This window comes from Podarcis filfolensis (genome assembly GCF_964270895.1).
Source record: "Podarcis filfolensis genome assembly, chromosome: 8".
Classification (NCBI taxonomy): Eukaryota; Metazoa; Chordata; class Lepidosauria; order Squamata; family Lacertidae; genus Podarcis; species Podarcis filfolensis.
This window is the reverse complement of record NC_139611.1, coordinates 31,181,804-31,198,454: the sequence shown is the minus strand read 5'-3', so window position 1 is coordinate 31,198,454 and position 16,651 is coordinate 31,181,804. Positions and strand designations below refer to the sequence as shown.

Here is a 16,651-nt window from a genome sequence, read left to right as displayed (position 1 = left end):
TTTCTTGTCATTTGAATCCATTGGTTTGGGTCCTAGCCTCCGGAGCAAGAGAAAACAAGCTCACTCCATCTTCCATGTGGCAGTCCTTTAGATATTTGAAGATGGCTATCACATCTCCTATCGGTCTCCTCTAAATCCATGCTAAACATCCCCAACTCTCTCAACCATTCCTCATAAGGCTTGGTTGCCAGACCCTTGAGCATCTTGATCGCCGTCCTCTGCTCGTGTTCCAGCTAGTGCCCTCATGATTTGATTGTCAGTGAGAGGGACAACCTGACATGTGTAACTGAGACCTGGGCAGATGTGCTCAGAAATGCTGTGCCATCAGCTCCATCATGGACGAAGTTTGGAGTTGATGCAAGGTGTCTTCCTTGGATGTACAAAAGGTCTCACCAAGGAGCTCAGAGTGGTGTACATGGTTCTCCCCCTCCTCATTTAATCCACACAACCCGCCCCCCTGCCCCGTGAGGTAAGATTAGGTGAAGAATGGCAGTGACTGGCCCAGGGTCACCCAGTAAACTTCATGGCTGAGTGATTTGAACCTTGGTCTCTGCCAGGTCCTAGCCCAGCACTCTATTCCACTACATCACTCTGGCATATGTGCAATGCCTGCACTAAATCCTGGAAGGCTCTGCTTACCCATACTGGACTTCAGAAACTGAGTCAGTAAAGTCATACCACCTTATACATAAGTTAATGGAAAAGGGGGGGGCTCTCCTATCTCACTGCCTTAACATCTTCATAAGTCTCGCCTTTGCTCCTCTAGCTTCACCCCACTCCTCAGTTCAATGGTTTCCTCTCTCCTCAACTACTTCCTAGAAGTCTCTCCTTGAAATCCCCCAACCACTGCTTTATCAAATTCTTCCTCAAAGCCACCTTGGTCCATGAAGCATTCGGCTTCACCTCCAAATCCTCATCCCGATGTTGTGAGTTTCACGGCCAAGTGGGGAATTCAGATCCTGGTTTCTCCCAAGTCCTAGCCCTGCACTCTGTCCATTACTTCTGTCTGGCATATGTGTGATGCCAAAGGGAGCTTTGCTCCCATGCAAACAACAGCTTCACAGGAGCCATTCTTATCATGACCACAGCAGGGAAGAAAAGGGTTAAAATCCCTCCTCTGCACCACCAGCAGCAATTGTTGGCTTCATTCCCACCCCACCTCACAACCCAGTGACTGCCATTTGCATGCACCATGCAGATTTAAAAATAACAATGATGCCGACACTTTTATCACCATGTCTACTTTGGTTCAGAGACAAATGACCATAGCTCATCTCCTGAAGGGTTCTCTGCTCTGGTTGAAAGCAGCTTTCAGAAGTGTTTTGTAGCCTAGATAACAGGACCCTTGTACCTGGAAATGAGAGCAATTGAACACTGGAGCTACAGTCACTCCCCCAGTCTACAGCCAGACCCATATTTACATCACAGGAGGCTGTCCAATGTGCCTTGCCTGCATTTGCAAGCATTTTAGTGTGGATTTCCCCTAATAAATATTTTGCTATGCAATTTTGACTAGTATATGCATTTTTGCATACATTGGCTGGCTGGCTAGAGAACTTCACTACAAAATTTTGAGAAGCAAATTTTGAAGGACAGCTCATGTATTAGTTCTGGAATGCAAATTAAAATGCAGATTCCATTAAAATGAAAACAAACTCGCATTTTCCCCTCATCCCTACTCAGGAGACTTGTAAACAGTTTTTAAAACGCAATCACACCAAAGCTCACAAGGGGCAGATTTATTTGAATTCAGCTGCTAAGGGGGGGGGGGGTGGAAACAGAAACATTGTTTTTTTCTATTTTCTTGGCACTCTGTTTCAAAAAGGCACATTCCAACTCTGAACTTTTCTTTTTCTAAATCAAGATTAGTGGAGAAATGAAAGAAAACAAGCATATAAGGATAAAAATGGGAGACAAAAGGCACCCCGCACCAATAGATCTAGAGCTGCGCGTGCCATACATTTAAAGGACACCGCTTTCTCCCAAAATAATCCTGGGAACTGTAGTTTACTCCTCGCAGAGCTATAATTCCCCAGCAACCTTTTAAAAGCTACAGTTCCCAGGATTATTTTGGGGAAAGTCAAATGCTTTAAATGTTTGGTGCCTGCTTAGCCTAGGACCTGCACCAGACGTCCCCAGTGAGGCTGGTGGTATCTTCATCTGAATGCACACACATTGGTTTCGTCAAGGTTTCGTTTTGTCGAACTTGATTTCGGCTTTGAGTTCATTGGCGAGATAGTCCATCACCACCCCAATCAGTTGCTCTTGTATGGCTACATCTTCCATGATCAGGTTCATGAGCTGCACCACGTTCGGCCACTCCATGTCCTGGATGACTCGAAAGGCTATCTTGTACAGTTGCTGCTGCTTCGCGGGAGGCATTTCCCGAATAATCTGACGGGCAGGCTTAAATTGTCCAGCTGTCATCTGAGAGCCGACCAAGCCACCAACTGTACCCCCTAGAAAAGCCATACAGAGAGAAGTATTGTATTGTAAGCCATCCTGCTTTGAAAGCTTTGCAGCCCAATCCAGAAAATCTTTTGCAGATTCAAGAGTTCTGGTACATTTATGCATAACAATAATAATAATAATAATAATAATAATAATAATAATAATAATAATAACCCCACCCATCTGGCTGGGCTGCCCCAGCTGCACATGCACATGCACAGGTACACACAAACACACACCCCCTTTGTCTTCTGGTATAGGTGAAGATCAGAGCCCAGAGGACCCTGCCTTGGAATGTTTCATTTCATACAAGGATTCTGTCCTGGTTCCCAGTTGCTGAGGAACAAGGACTTGAATGAGGAGTCTTCCAATAGGCTTTAATGTTAAGATCACCACAATATACATGCAAATCACTAGCTTAAGGTAATACAGGGCAATAAAGGTAAAGGTAAAGGTACCCCTGCCCGTACGGGCCAGTCTTGCCAGACTCTAGGGTTGTGCGCCCATCTCACTTAAGAGGCCGGGGGCCAGCGCTGTCCGCAGACACTTCTGGGTCACGTGGCCAGCGTGACAAGCTGCATCTGGCGAGCCAGCGCAGCACACAGAACGCTGTTTACCTTCCTGCTGGTAAGTGGTCCCTATTTATCTACTTGCACCTGAGGGTGCTTTCGAACTGCTAGGTTGGCAGGCGCTGGGACCGAACGACGGGAGCGCACCCCGCCGCGGGGATTCGAACCACCGACCATGCGATCGGCAAGTCCTAGGCGCTGAGGTTTTACCCACAGCACCACCCGCGTCCCTAATACAGGGCAATACACATAATTCTGCATGCAGCTACAACAAGGGCAGGTGATTTGCCTCCCTAAGCTTTGAATGTTGCTCTGATACTGACACACGCCCTTGCTATCCTATATAGAATGAGGCAGGCTCAGCTTAATGTAGCAAGCGTTTTTTCAATCTCTCACTTAGGTGGATTCATCTATTCCAGGCATAGGCAAACTCCGGCCCTCCAGATGTTTTGAGACTACAATTCCCTAAAAGGACCAGGGAGAAACCAAGCAGCACTCTCAGTAGATCATTGTTGGGGCTCACGGTGATGTGTGAACCAGGTCTTTGACTGCCATTAATTCTGGGTGATTGTCCATGAAAGGAGTTAAGACTCCTTCCTGGACAGGAACACAGGAAACTGCCTTATACTAAGTCAAACCATGGGTCCGTCTTGCTCAGGATCATCTTCTACACTGATTGGCAGCAGCTCTCCAGGGCTTCAGGCAGCCCTAACTGGAGTTTCCAGGGATTGAAACAAGAACCTTCTGCCTGCAAGGCAGATGCTCTACCACTGAGCCACGGCCCTTCCCCAGCGCTAACCATAACATGTATGCCTCCATACCCATTCACTACCGCTTTAATTAAATAGGCAAGGCAATTTTGCGCTGAGATTTCTGGTTCATAAGGAAGCACATACTTACCTACTGGAATGCCAACTGGTCCGGTCAACAAGCCCCCAAACAGGGCCCCCAAACCTGCCGCAAGGGCAACTCGTTTGGGTTGCTTGATGGCAGCCTTCATTCCCCATATATCAGATAGTCGGCCCAGAAGCTGCATCATCTCATTCACGGCAATTGGCGACATGTCTGGCTTATACCTTGAAAGCAGAAAGGAAGATCCACTTCAATGAGCATGCCCACAAGATGCTGCCATATACAGAGTCAGGCGATTTGGCGCATCTAGGAATGACTTGACATAGTATATGGCAGAATAGAGCTCCTAATGGAAGCAGCTCTGCACAGTTTCAGGCAGGGAGCCTCTCCCAGCCCTGCTTGGAGATGCTGGGAGCTGAATCTGGGACCTTCTGCATGCAAAGCAAGCCCTCTAAAATGAGAGCCTTTTTCTTCTAGACACCCCACAGTATCTGCTGCTGAACAAGTCTCATGACTCTTCCCTTGGTATTGAACCACATTGCTTGGGATGAATATAATTGGTCATATTTGCCATGCTTTTCTCTCTCACAACCACAGACCTAGAAATCTGCTTCTTGCATTGTACTCAACTAAGTCCTACTTGGAGAAGGCCCACTGAAATTCATGAATGAAGTGAGGCATGTCTATTAACTTCAATGATTCTCCTCTGAGCAGGACAAGCACTGAATACCATCCCTTGTTTAGACTGGCATACAAAACCCAACATTGCAGACAATAACCCATTTATACTGGTGCCAAAAAAGGTGTATATTGCCTTATGGTTCTCATATTTTCGAGGCTTCTCACACCCCATGCCTCCATTTAATTTACAGTCTTACAACACAGTTCATGGGGGCTTACGCCCAACTGCAGGTAAGACTGCAACCTTTGCAATTTAGTAAGATAATTAGTTGTCAGGGTATGGGCGTGTCTTTGCTATAATCAAGAACTCTCACAAAGAAATATAATCTGAAAAGGTGAAACTAAGCCAAACAAATCTCCCTTCCCCCTTTGTGTCTCAATAAATAGCAAATCCTATCTTGTTTCCTTTAACAGAAAGCCCATTAAAGAGGTTAAGGTCAATAGCTAAGACAGCAGCACATTTACAGGGGTGAAACCCTCATTGAAGTCAGAGGTCCTCACTTCCAAGTAAACGTGTTTAGGAAACATATAAGTAATATTAATAGCTTAAGAGAGTTACAATATCACTTACCCAATTGCCTGACTCCTAAAGAAAACTTCTTTGGCTACAATATTTCCACAAACTGGACCACTTCAGCAGATGGTTCTTCTAATTCAGGATGCAAATGAGGAAATGAACCTGAGCAGCTTTGTAGAAAACCCCACTTTCAGTTTTTCAAAAACAGGTGCTCCTCTTTGCTGACCCAATCAAGGTTGGGCCTGAGCAGCTTTGTAGAAAGCCCCGCCTCCTTAAATCAAACCCTGCACTGACTTCTTGCCTGTTCCTGCATCCAGCACAAAGTCTTCAGCCTTACATTGGAGCCACTCAGTCCTCAGCCATGCTGCTGTTAGCTCCCCCACTTCCAATATCTCCAATGGTCTCTAGAGTCTTACCTGTGCTCCTTAGACTTCACCAGGCTCCTCAGTCCAGAGGTTTCTTCCGTCCTCAAGCAATCCCACCAGCCCTGTCTTGCCGATTTGGAATTATCTTGCAGAAGACCTTGATGGTGCCAACCCTTTCCCACTTGCCTCATCAAGTACTTCCTCAGACTCACCTGACCTATGGAGCCTTTTGCTTAACTGCCCAATCTCCATCCTTCTGGTGTGATTAATTTTACCCACTATTTTGTTGTTGTTTTTTGTTTAATCAAAACTGTAACACAGGAAGCTGCCTTTAGAAGCCCTAAGCACTGCAAAGATTATGGCGTCTCCCCGCTCTCCATATGCAATTCAAAATAAAAACAATAAACAAAACAACTTACACAGCGTATTCTGTTTTTCTGCATATATAGATTAGAAAGGGGAAAGAAACAAAGTTTGTATAACTCATAAGAATAAATCTTTAATAATAAAACAATTTATTACTAAGCTTGAAAGGATTTGATTTCTTCCCACTATTTCCATCTGTGTTGACAGGATGGTCCCTGGTACAGGTGGGATACGTAATAAAAAGAGAACAGAAAAATCTAGTGGCGTGTAAGCAGGTGTAATAAATCTTTCCCAATGACTACTTTGATGCTTTCCTCCCTTTGAAATATCATATGCCAAATTCCTTCAGAACGTTTTTTTTATGGGGTCAGGGAGCCCCTGCTTTGCTGGTGCACTAAGCACATGGTTGGTCTGTCTGTTGGATAACCCAGCACCACTTATTCCAGTCATATCACTGGTCCACCTAGCTCAGTATTGTCTAAATTAGGTGGTTCTCTCTCCCCCCCTCTCCTCAGTCCATTACAGCCTCGTGATTTCACATCAGCCACTCACATAATTGCAGGCCCAGATGATCAGTCGTCAAGACATTTCATTTTATGGATAGGCTGGTGAAATAGGGTGTTTCGAAAGAATGACTTGCTATATGTGTTAGAATTAGAAAGGCTTACTGTGTAATCCTAAATCATGTTTGCTCAGAGGTAGGGAGGGGAGAATATGTCAGTTTTCTCAGTTTATTGCTTTCCCCGTCTTAAATTCAGCTGTCCACATTTCCACAACAGTTTGCAAAAATAAAGCTCCCCCTCAAAACACACACACACAGATCAGCAATTGAGTGTCAGTTTCTCCAAAACATACACATTTTAGCATGCAATTTTGCCTAGCACAACACATATTGGGATGTTATTTCCACTAACTGTAAAGCACACTTTACTCCAGTGTAAGTATTTTTGTGCACATTACAGTGGTACCTCAGTTTACAAACTTGATCCGTTGTGGAAGTCCATTCTTAAACCAAAACCGTTCTTAAACTGAGGCGCGCTTTCCCTAATGAGGCCTCCTGTCGCCGGTGCCCTTCCACCGTTCAGATTCTGTTCTTAGACTGAGGTAAAGTTCTCAAACCAAGACACTATTTCCGGTTTTGTGGAGTTTGTAAATCAAATCGTTCTTAAACCGAGGTACCATTGTACTTGGATAGAGAACTGCACTGGGAAATTCGGAGAAGTGTGAATGTCAAATGATGGCTGCATTTCTGTTCACATCTTGTTCTGGGAAAAGTGTGAATGAAGCAACTTCACCTTTCAAAGCAAACTGAATTGAATTTCTCCCCCACTCCCTACTCAGAAATTCCAGTGTGTTTTCACCAGGTAAATAAACCCAGAATTGCAGCTGTACTTAAAGGAGCCCTGCAACCATCAGCAGCTTGATGCTGACTGCATGTTGGTGGAGCCATTATACAGGAGTGTGATGTTAAAAACAATTGACTCAACAGGTTGTTTTGGGCCTTTGATCCTCTGCCAAATATGGCCACCACAAATAGACACGGAAAGGACCTGAATCCAGTCTAATCCTATGCACTGGATGGGTGCTTGTTGACTCAATGATGGGAGGATGACTGCTACTCCCTGGCTGTTCTGCCATGCCCCATACCCCAACTGTCCATTAGCTGGGGATAAAGTAATGCCACTGCTAACCGAGTCTGCTCAGAACTCAATCCGAGCATCTGGCTCCAGGTTTAGGAGGGCCTTTGGAAAGGCACCCTCCATGACGACAAGATTCCCTGTCTGAAACCCTGGAGAGCTGTAAACAATACTGATCTAGATGAACTAATAGTCTGACTCAGTGTAAGTCAGCTTTCTATGTTCCTATGCAATTAGAATTGAAAGTGAGGCTGTGTGCATTCTACCCAAATTTCGAGCCAGGGCAGACTCAAACAGATCTGTATCACACGTGGCTTTTAATTGTGGGTTTTTTGTCTCCAAAGGCAGGTGAATCAGCTGTCATGCAAACACACACTATATAATAGTTTTTAAAAAAACAGATCTACCTCTGAGTTTCAGTATGATAATTTATTTATTTCCAACGCACACACAAAACTAAGATAATGCTACATTATTGGCTCTGTACGTTGCAGCTTCAAAAAAGGCACCTTGAGGCTTCAAAGTTTTATTTTTCTCTGACAGCAAAAGGAAACATGATTGATTTTTAAAGTAGCAAAAGTCCCTAATGGCACAGTCCTAGGATTCCTGGGTGAATCAGGGGCCATGCAATATTTCAGACCTCCACCTTGGAGAAAATTGATAGAAAGGAGGAGAGGGCTATCAATGACTATTAGCCATGATTGCTCCACCTCCATTGACAGAGGCAGCAATGCATCTGGGTACCAATTGCTGGAAACCACAGGAGGGGAGAAGGCCCTTGTGGTCGGGTCCTGCTTGTGAGTTTTCCCCTTGAGGCATTTGGTTGGCAACTGTGAGAGCAGGACACAGGACTAGATGGGCCGCTGGCCTGATCCAGCAGGCTCTTCTTATGTTCTTCGAGAAGTTTTTTCTGATTCTCATATACTAGAACCAGGGAACCATCCGATAAAGTTGAACATATACTGGATCACCTTATCCCATGTGCCCCATCATCAACTTCAATCAGCGGAACTGGCACGATAGATGCCACGTAATATCCATTCCGCATTTGCAAGAATTTTATCATTTAGTGTGGTGGCACCTATACTTTGGAACTCCCTGCCTCTTGATATCAAGGAGGCGCCTTCACAGTACTCTATTCGGTGCCTGCTTAAAAAATAATAATTTATTTAGACAACCCTACCCAGATGCTTAGAAAGCAGAGATGAATATTAGTATTTTGACTTTACGCTTTAAAGTATTGTTGTAATTTTTACTTAGTTTTTAAAAATATTTTTGTAAACCACTTTGAGGTTTTACAATCAAGCGGTATATAAATTTTATGAAATAAATACATGAACATTGGAAAATTCAGGGTAGACAAAAGAAAATGGGTTCCCCCCCCTTCCAGATAAAGGGAGCCCTGACCATTAGGTCCAGTCATGACTGACTCTGGGGTTGCGGCGCTCATCTCGCTTTATTGGCCAAGGCATACAGCTTCCGGATCATGTGGCCAGCATGACTAAGCCACTTTTGGCGAACCAGAGGAGCACATGGAAATGCCGTTTACCTTCCCGCCAGAGCGGTACCTATTTATCTACTTGCACTTTGACGTGCTTTCAAACTGCTAGGTTGGCAGGAGCGGGGACCAAGCAACGGGAGCTCATCCCGTCGCAGGGATTCGAACAGCCAACCTTCTGGTTGACAAGTCCTAGGCTCTGTGGTTTAACCCACAGTGCCACCCGCGTCCCTTCCAGATAGCAACTAGTTAATCTGTGGAACTCACTTCCATGAGATGTAACAATGACCATTAAAAAAAAAAGAATTAGATAAATTAATGGAGGGGTATCAATAGCTACTACTCATAGTGGCAGAGTAGCACCTTCAGCATCAATGTGAGATGCTGATGAAGAACAGGTAGCCGTTGTTGTGGGTGTAGGGTGGGGTGGGGTCACTCTGGATGATGCCCTAAGCCCCTTCCAGTTCTTAGGATCCTGTATCTGTGTGGGTTGAAGGTATAAGGGAGCAAGCTTGCCAAACCCCTATATTAAGGTAATGGCCTTGGCTAGCTAGTTACCAAAGAAGCATTACCAAAGAAGGTGCTCTGTGCCATATAACAAATGGGAGGGTTGCCAGTTCTTCCCCCATGTGTGGGTGTGTCCGTGGATTCAGACTTCTGGGGATGTCTCTGATGCACCCAGCTTACACGGCAAAGTGTTTCACTATGCAGTGTGAATGGCCTATCCCATAATAGCAGCGAGCTTCATTCAAGCCAACAGAATTCTGCTGTGAGCTCCATTTAACCAGAGACATCTAAACCAGGATGATCCCTTTTGTCAGCATTATTCAGTTAGGACGCCAGATAGATAAGCACTACACCGCCACACACACACACACATCCAGCTACCACAGGGCAGGACTGCCGCAGGCACTTGCTGGTCCTAGTAGTCACAAGTGGTCAACTTCCAGTGAACATAATTCTCTATGTGCGCATACATGTGCTCTCGCGAGTCGACACGAGGCCTGAAACTGAGGTATCCACAGCAGCCAGAGCGATGATAACGATATAGAAAGGCAGAGGCTCATCAAACCATTGGAAACACTGTTCTGAGATTGGTTTGAAGAACAGAAGATAAGAGTGTCACAATCTTCAGTTGCAATGGGAAAATCATTGATCCAAACAGATTTAGGATTTTCTCCATGTTACCAAAAAAAAGGGGGGGGGAGAAGTCTACTTAAGCATGCTCAATTTCACATCAGACCCTAGTTTTCATACTTGATTTCGGCTCTAAGCTCGTTGGTGATGTAGCTCGTCAGCATGCAAAGCAGCTGGTCTTGGATGGCTCTGTTGCCCATGACCAGGGCTATGAGCTGCGCTGTATCGGTCCAGTCTAAATTCCCAATGATGGCGTAGGCGTTGTCGTACAGCCGCTGCTGCTCCACGGGAGGCAGTTCCAGGATGATCTGAGGGATGGGCTGAAACTGCCCAGAGGTCATCCAGGCACCAAGCAAGCCCCCAACAGCGCCCCCTAGGAAAGCAGCACAGAAATGTATTTTAAGCCGCACGTCGCTCACCAATGCGAAACACCCCCATGTGGCAAATCATGTGCAGATGCACAGAATCCAGGGTGCAAACCTCCTGATGGGGATGAAGACCATAATTTGGCTTTAGGGTGTTCACATATTGGTTGCTGTTACATTTTGGTGGCATATTATTAAGGCTGCAACCCTTACCTTGGAGTCAGCCCCATTGACCTTGACAGGCCTTATTTTTGAGTAGACGTGGTTAGGCTTGTGCTATGGATTTATTGTTGCCACCCCATCTTGCAGGGCTGGTTTTTTGTTTCCTGTTTTTGAGCAAAATCAGGATATTAACATTCTAATTCGCTTGTTCCCCAAAGCGGGCAGTACTATCCCTTCCCCCAGGAATTGTTAAGAGGCAAGTGCAGGGCAGCACTGGAAGAGTAAAAGACTATCAGACTTTTGAAAAGCTGGTATCACTGGACCAAGGGCATGGACTTTGTTGAATTAACAAAAAAAAAAATAGTTTCAATTGGATTTTGAATACATGTGCAATTTGTTGTTGCCGTTTTGAATTTGATAGTGCCATGCAAACCACTATGGAGCCAAGTTGGGTTGCGGGGTCCGAAAAAGTTTGGGAATCGCTAGCTCTAAAGCAAAACGGCAAGGTAGTTTCTACAGACCCTCTGCAAAAAGAGAGCCTCACTTACCGACAGCTATGCCAGGAGGGCCGCCCACCAAGCCTCCCAAGAAAGCAGTTGCCCCAGCCACGATTGCTCCTCGCCCCGAATGCTTGAAGGCCGCCCTCATTTTCCGCTCTTCAGACACACAGCATAGGAGCTGCATGACGTCGTTCACGCTGACAGGCATCTTGCGTAGCTCACACCTTGAAAGCATATGGAAAGGTAAAGGTAAAGGGACCCCTGACCGTTAGGTCCAGTCACGGACGACTCTGGGGTTGCGGTGCTCATCTCCCTTTACTGGCTGAGGGAGCCAGTGCTTGTCCGCAGACGGGTCATGCGGCCAGCATGACAAAGCCGCTTGTGGTGAACCAGAGCAGCGCACAGAAACACTGTTTACCTTCCCACCAGAGTGGTACCTATTTATCTACTTGCACTTTGACGTGCTTTCGAACTGCTAGGTGGGCAAGAGCTGGGACCAAACAACGGGAGCTCACCCCATTGCAGGGATTCGAACAGCTGACCTTCTGATCTGCAAGCCCTAGGCTCAGTGGTTTAGACCACAGCGCCACCCACACCCCTATAATGGAAAGGTACAACACCTTAATAGAAATGCGAGAGAACCTAACTCAGGCTCAAGGGCTGCATTCTACCACAAGCAACTTTATTCTGGGTGGGGGTGCACCCCAATGGTGGGTGGGGTGTAGTGGATGTGCCTCAGACCTCTGTACAGCAGGCAGCGGGCAACTGTGATAAAGTATACACATGCTTCCATCCAAGCAAGCAAAGAGGCGCAGTCGCAGTTCAAAGGCACATTCCAACCAGGCAAAAAGCACCTGAGGTGGACCACTGAGAGAACCCCGAGGACCAGCCAGAGAGGTCTGGAGGGGCAGAATTGGTCCCTGGGCCTGAGGTTCCCAACCCCTAACCTAAGAGCTCTTTTATACCCCATGTAGCTGCTGCCCATCTCTATTTACAAAAATATTTGTATAGTGCTTTATCATTAAAAAATATCAAAGCAGTTTACAGCACCAGATATCAATTAATCAGTGTGAAAGGATGTTTTCTTAATTGCTTCATTGCCACGCTTGCTGGGGCTGAGGGGAACTATAGTTCTGCAATATCTGGAGGGCCAAAGGTTTCCTATACTCAATGTAGGAGGTCGCAAGTTCAATCCACCACACCTCTAATTAAAGGAAATTTTGGGTAACAAGATTATTATTATTATTATTATTATTATTATTATTTTGCCTTTTCACCAGACAGGGACCCAAGGCACGTTACAGAGAAAAATGCAAATACACAGATAAAATAGAAGAGATAATGTAATGGTTCTAGGGGTTGCTCGTGCGTAAGCCAGTGCCAACACCTGGCTGGGTTGCCTGAGTGAACCTTTTCTGTCCGGACAGCCACTCACCCGTGGCTGTCTCAGTCGCTGGCAGAATCCGTCAGTGGGCGTTTCTTAAACTTCTTCCAGCAAAGAAGCTATTTGACGCCTAGTCTCCTCCTACTCTCCCTGCGCGGAAGCCTTCTGCGCAAGGAGGGCGTAGGCAGCGGAGGACCCTTACTCTCCCGGCAAGGAATCATGGGACCGCCTCGCTGATTCCCCCATCTGCCCCGCTTCTCCACTGGTGCTACGCTGATTCTCTTCCCCAGAAGCTGGGCTGCCTCTCCCCATCCCGGGACGCTCTCTGGAATCCCTCTGGAGCTTGCTCTCTCCCTCCGGCACTGATGGCAGTTCCCTGACATCTAATCATTAATAGTAATTAACCATCAAGACAATCAAAATACTATCAAAACAAAGATCTATTAAAAATACAGGTAACAATAAAAACATAACAGCACCAGACCTTTATAAAAACAGTCAGTTCCTGAAGGCCTGTTGCAATAAATCGACTTTCACCTGCCAGTGAAAGGGCAACAAGGAGGGAGGCGGTCTAACATCTTTAGGAAGGGAGTCCCAAAGTCTGGGAGCAGCCACCAAGAAGGCCCTCTCCCCCCATCCTCTCTCATCCCTGCTGAGAGAGGTTCTCTGTTGGAAGAGGAACAGTTTGCACAAAACACTTGGCCATAGTTGAGTTGTCCCACAGATGTTCAGACAAACCATGACTAGTGTCTCCCAAATTTGCCTTGCTTCCCAGCTGCTCTTGCCTTGTGCCTTTGTGGTTTGGGGTGGTCAAACGAATCACAATTAAGAAAAGCTCCTAGGTTTATGTGCATTACTGAACCACAGTTAAAATAAACCAAGGTTCCTAAGTCAACAACAAACCATGGCTCCAGATCACCATTTGTTAGAAGTAACAAATTTGTAACATTTGTTTCCTGCTTGGCAGGGGGTTGGACTCGATGGCCCTTGTGGTCTCTTCCAACTCTATGATTCTATGATTCTAAAGAAACCATCATTAAGTCGCTGGGCAGGATTCACATATAACATCACACCATGATTTAGTGTTGTGGGGAAACCAGGCCGGCGTATACAGCACTGGGGTAGGTAAACCAATGGTCTGCGAGATAAAGAAGATTTACTTGCAAGCAAGTCAATGGGCTTTACCTCCTGGGGGAGAAAAGTTTCATTGTCATCTTAAGTTTCCAGCTCTCATGACTGCAGAAGTGGTGGTGGTAGGGGAATTAAAAATTCTCAGAATAAGTTTTTTTGTGGTTGCAAAATAGGAGTTCTGAACTGTTCCTGGTTTTGCATACAGAGCAAACCTTCCATGGTTTCATCATTCTCATTGCAATCCATAAACTCCCAGCTTTGCAAAAAACAAAACAAAAAAAACCACCTTAGAGTTCGTGGGATTGATGCCCTTACACAAAAAGATTGCTTCACGGGCATGATCACAGAAGTGATCTCACTCCCAAACCACAGGAGACTATTGCGATTCGAACATCTGCTCTGAAACCCAGCCACACCTGAGGTCCTTCATAGCGGATTCAGATTCCTTTGATTTTTGCAGGGATTAAGAACCCACCAGTTGCCTGCATATTGGGGGGTTTCCCCTCTCGTTTGATAGAAACCGCTCTGGCTTCCTTCTTATTCGCCCCGCCAGAGATTTTGCATTAGCCACGCTGCCTGTCAAAACAACCACGCCCGGGGCTTCTGTCGTTCAGCCCCCGCCCTTCCCTTCCAAGTATCAGGCAAAAGTCCCTCCCTGCATTTCAGTCCACAGCCTCCAGCAGCGGACAGGCAAGTGGCCACGCATTGCTAGCTACGGTCTTTCTGTTGTCATCAGCGGGGCCAAAGCAAGAGAAATCCGTAGTGTTTAGCCGTGATTTTCAGAGCAGCAGAGCTGATCGTTCAGAATCGCTGCGCGCTTCCTGCAAAGGAGGGTCCCAGTCCACGCAAGCTGCTAGTCCGCAAGCCTAAACTCTCACTTACCTGAGAGGAAGCCCTTTTAACCAGCCTGGAAAGGCTTGCCCTGGAAACCCGTTAGTCCTTGCGAATGTGCTTCTTTAATTTTTGGACTACAATTCCCAGCACGCAAAGCGGTGAGCAAGGGGTGATGGGAGATGTAGTCGGCGCCTTTGCAAAGCGGCCTCGGAGGGGATGGGGAGCCCCTTCCGTCCAGCCCCGGCAGGCAAACAGGGTGCTTTCCTCGAGTCTCTCCCCAACCCCCTTTGCAAACTCCTACTCTCCGCCCCGGGGCCATGCAATTCGCCCCCGGATCCGGAAGCCTTCCTTCCTCGGCCCGGGTCTGCGAGCACAACTCCGTCTCGGCCCAGCCGGGTCTCCGAGGTCGCTCCCGCCCAGCCGCGGGTCCCGTGGGGGATCACAGAGGGCAAGATCTGGGCCTCGCTTTGCGTCCCGACGCACAGCCACGTTTGCAACTGCACCGAGCTTGCTCAAGTTTCCGAAATGTCGGCGGGTCTGGGGCACCGAAGCTGCAAACTATAGGGCTAGCGTGTCTTTCTCCTGCGCCGCTGTCAGGGCTCCTGTGCTTGCAACAGCTGCTTCTTAACAGGCAGGCGTTCTGCAGGTGAAGAGCTTTGCGGCTGCGCCTCCTGAGTCCCGGTGTGCCAGAGGCGCCGGAAGAAGCGGAAAGCTTTTGCGGAGAAGGATTAAATCTGTCCGCTTTCCACGCGCGCCTCCTTCCTCGTTTTGCCTTGGAAATGCTTAGGGTGGACGTCTCCCCTCCCCTTTGGAAAATAATAATACTTTATTATAGATAGGCAATACATATTTATTCAATAAATATATTAGCTTTAAATATGTTAAGTATATTAACACACACATATGATAAGTGTTGTTGTTTTTAATGTCTTGCCCACCCTTTATCAGCAAACCCAGGGGAAGTTTACAACAATTTAAATTCCAGTATGAATAAACGTGTTTCCATTTGTTTTCTTCCTTTAAAGCTGTCTCTCCTGCCTTCCCAAGCAACTCGAATTTCATGCTAAACTCTTTCTGCTTATGCTTATATATACTGTAGTATCTAGCAACCTTCCACATACATGATCTTACTGATCCTTAAAATGGCCCTGCAAGGTAGGCACATATTAGCATTATTATATCACAAGGATCAGGAGCTGCTGAGAGACAAGATTTAGGGTGCTTGGAGGTCTGTGGTCCTGGGCGTCGGATGACTCCAGGGGGTCGTATACTCGGTGGGGTGGGGCCAGCAAAGTGGAGTTTTTTAGCTGCCTCAATTGCAACTTTTAGCTGCCTCAATTGCAACATCAGTATTGTCCGCTGCCCTGAGGGCATTTATCTTGCGGATTTCCTCAATGGTCAGTATTGTAATCCTAGGGCTCTTTAAGCCTTCCCTTCTGTTTCTTTCTGTCAATTCACATTCTTGCATTGTGCTGCTTCTAGCCAGCTCTGCTTTTAAAAGGTTCTACATACTGGAACACTCTTTCAGACTGTCTGCTTGTCCACTTCACCTGATTCTGAATTCTTCATTCTCCATACCACCTTCCTCTTCTCTTTTCTCCTGTCTTTTCTTCCTCAGTCTCTTTGCTTTGGGGGTTGGGTAGGGGGAACCTCATTTAGCCCTGGTGCAGTTGCTGCATAGGGTGGAGGGGGGCTAAGTATTCCTCCCTCCTTTTCTTTTCCTGGGTCTGGCAAGACTGCTGGTTTTTTCCCCTAACTTGTACTTGCTGCCATACTGGGCACAGTTTGGCATGGCACGGGTAATCAAACCCCTAATTATTTTGGCCGGGTCCTCTTCGAAAGAAGGATTCTGATTTAAGGTGCTTGGAGGTCTGTGGTCCTGGGCGTCGGATGACTCCAGGGGGTCGTACACTCAGTGGGGTGGGGCCATCAAAATGGAGTTTTAGCTGCCTCAATTGCAACATCAGTATTGTCCGCTGTTTATCTTGTCCACTTTCTAAATTAATTCTGAATTCTTCATTCTCCATATCACCTTCTTTCTCACTTTCCTCTTCTCTTTCTTTTCTCCCTCAGTCTCTGTGTGGGGGTTGGGTAGGGGGAACCTCATTTAGCCCTGGTGCAGTTGCTGCATAGGGTGGAGGGGGGCTAATTATTCCTCCTTTGTCTTCAGGGTCTGGCAAGACTGCTGGTTTTTTTTTCTAA

The 16,651-nt window shown here is 46.6% G+C and overlaps 3 protein-coding genes across 7 annotated transcripts in view; all 3 read right to left on the bottom strand.

Moving 5' to 3' along the window:
- LOC310768260 (protein C19orf12 homolog) overlaps positions 1 to 16,651 on the bottom strand; it is a 230,703-nt gene that overhangs the window by 4,888 nt on the left and 209,164 nt on the right. The window lies entirely within an intron of this gene.
- LOC310768258 (protein C19orf12 homolog) lies at positions 1,725 to 8,821 on the bottom strand. Of its 4 annotated transcripts, none has more exons than XM_083626138.1 (4): positions 7,638 to 8,821; positions 5,125 to 7,578; positions 3,921 to 4,096; positions 1,725 to 2,459 (listed from the first exon to the last, which is right to left on the bottom strand). In XM_083626138.1, the coding sequence occupies exons 3-4, from the start codon at positions 4,081 to 4,083 to the stop codon at positions 2,185 to 2,187; spliced, it is 438 nt and encodes a 145-aa protein (XP_083482264.1). In that variant the 5' UTR covers positions 4,084 to 4,096; positions 5,125 to 7,578; positions 7,638 to 8,821; the 3' UTR covers positions 1,725 to 2,184. The 4 variants fall into 4 exon arrangements, with proteins under 4 accessions (XP_083482264.1, XP_083482266.1, XP_083482267.1 ...); XM_083626140.1 differs by having other exon boundaries at positions 5,125 to 5,202; positions 5,648 to 7,712; XM_083626141.1 differs by having other exon boundaries at positions 5,125 to 5,202; positions 5,855 to 7,712.
- Positions 7,853 to 14,885, bottom strand: LOC310768259 (protein C19orf12 homolog). Of its 2 annotated transcripts, XR_014551237.1 has the most exons (4): positions 14,498 to 14,885; positions 11,149 to 11,324; positions 9,160 to 10,446; positions 7,853 to 8,821 (listed from the first exon to the last, which is right to left on the bottom strand). XR_014551237.1 is itself a non-coding variant. In XM_083626142.1 (3 exons), the coding sequence occupies exons 2-3, from the start codon at positions 11,306 to 11,308 to the stop codon at positions 10,181 to 10,183; spliced, it is 426 nt and encodes a 141-aa protein (XP_083482268.1). In that variant the 5' UTR covers positions 11,309 to 11,324; positions 14,498 to 14,862; the 3' UTR covers positions 9,142 to 10,180. The 2 variants fall into 2 exon arrangements, 1 of the variants encoding a protein (XP_083482268.1); XM_083626142.1 differs by lacking the exon at positions 7,853 to 8,821 and having other exon boundaries at positions 9,142 to 10,446; positions 14,498 to 14,862.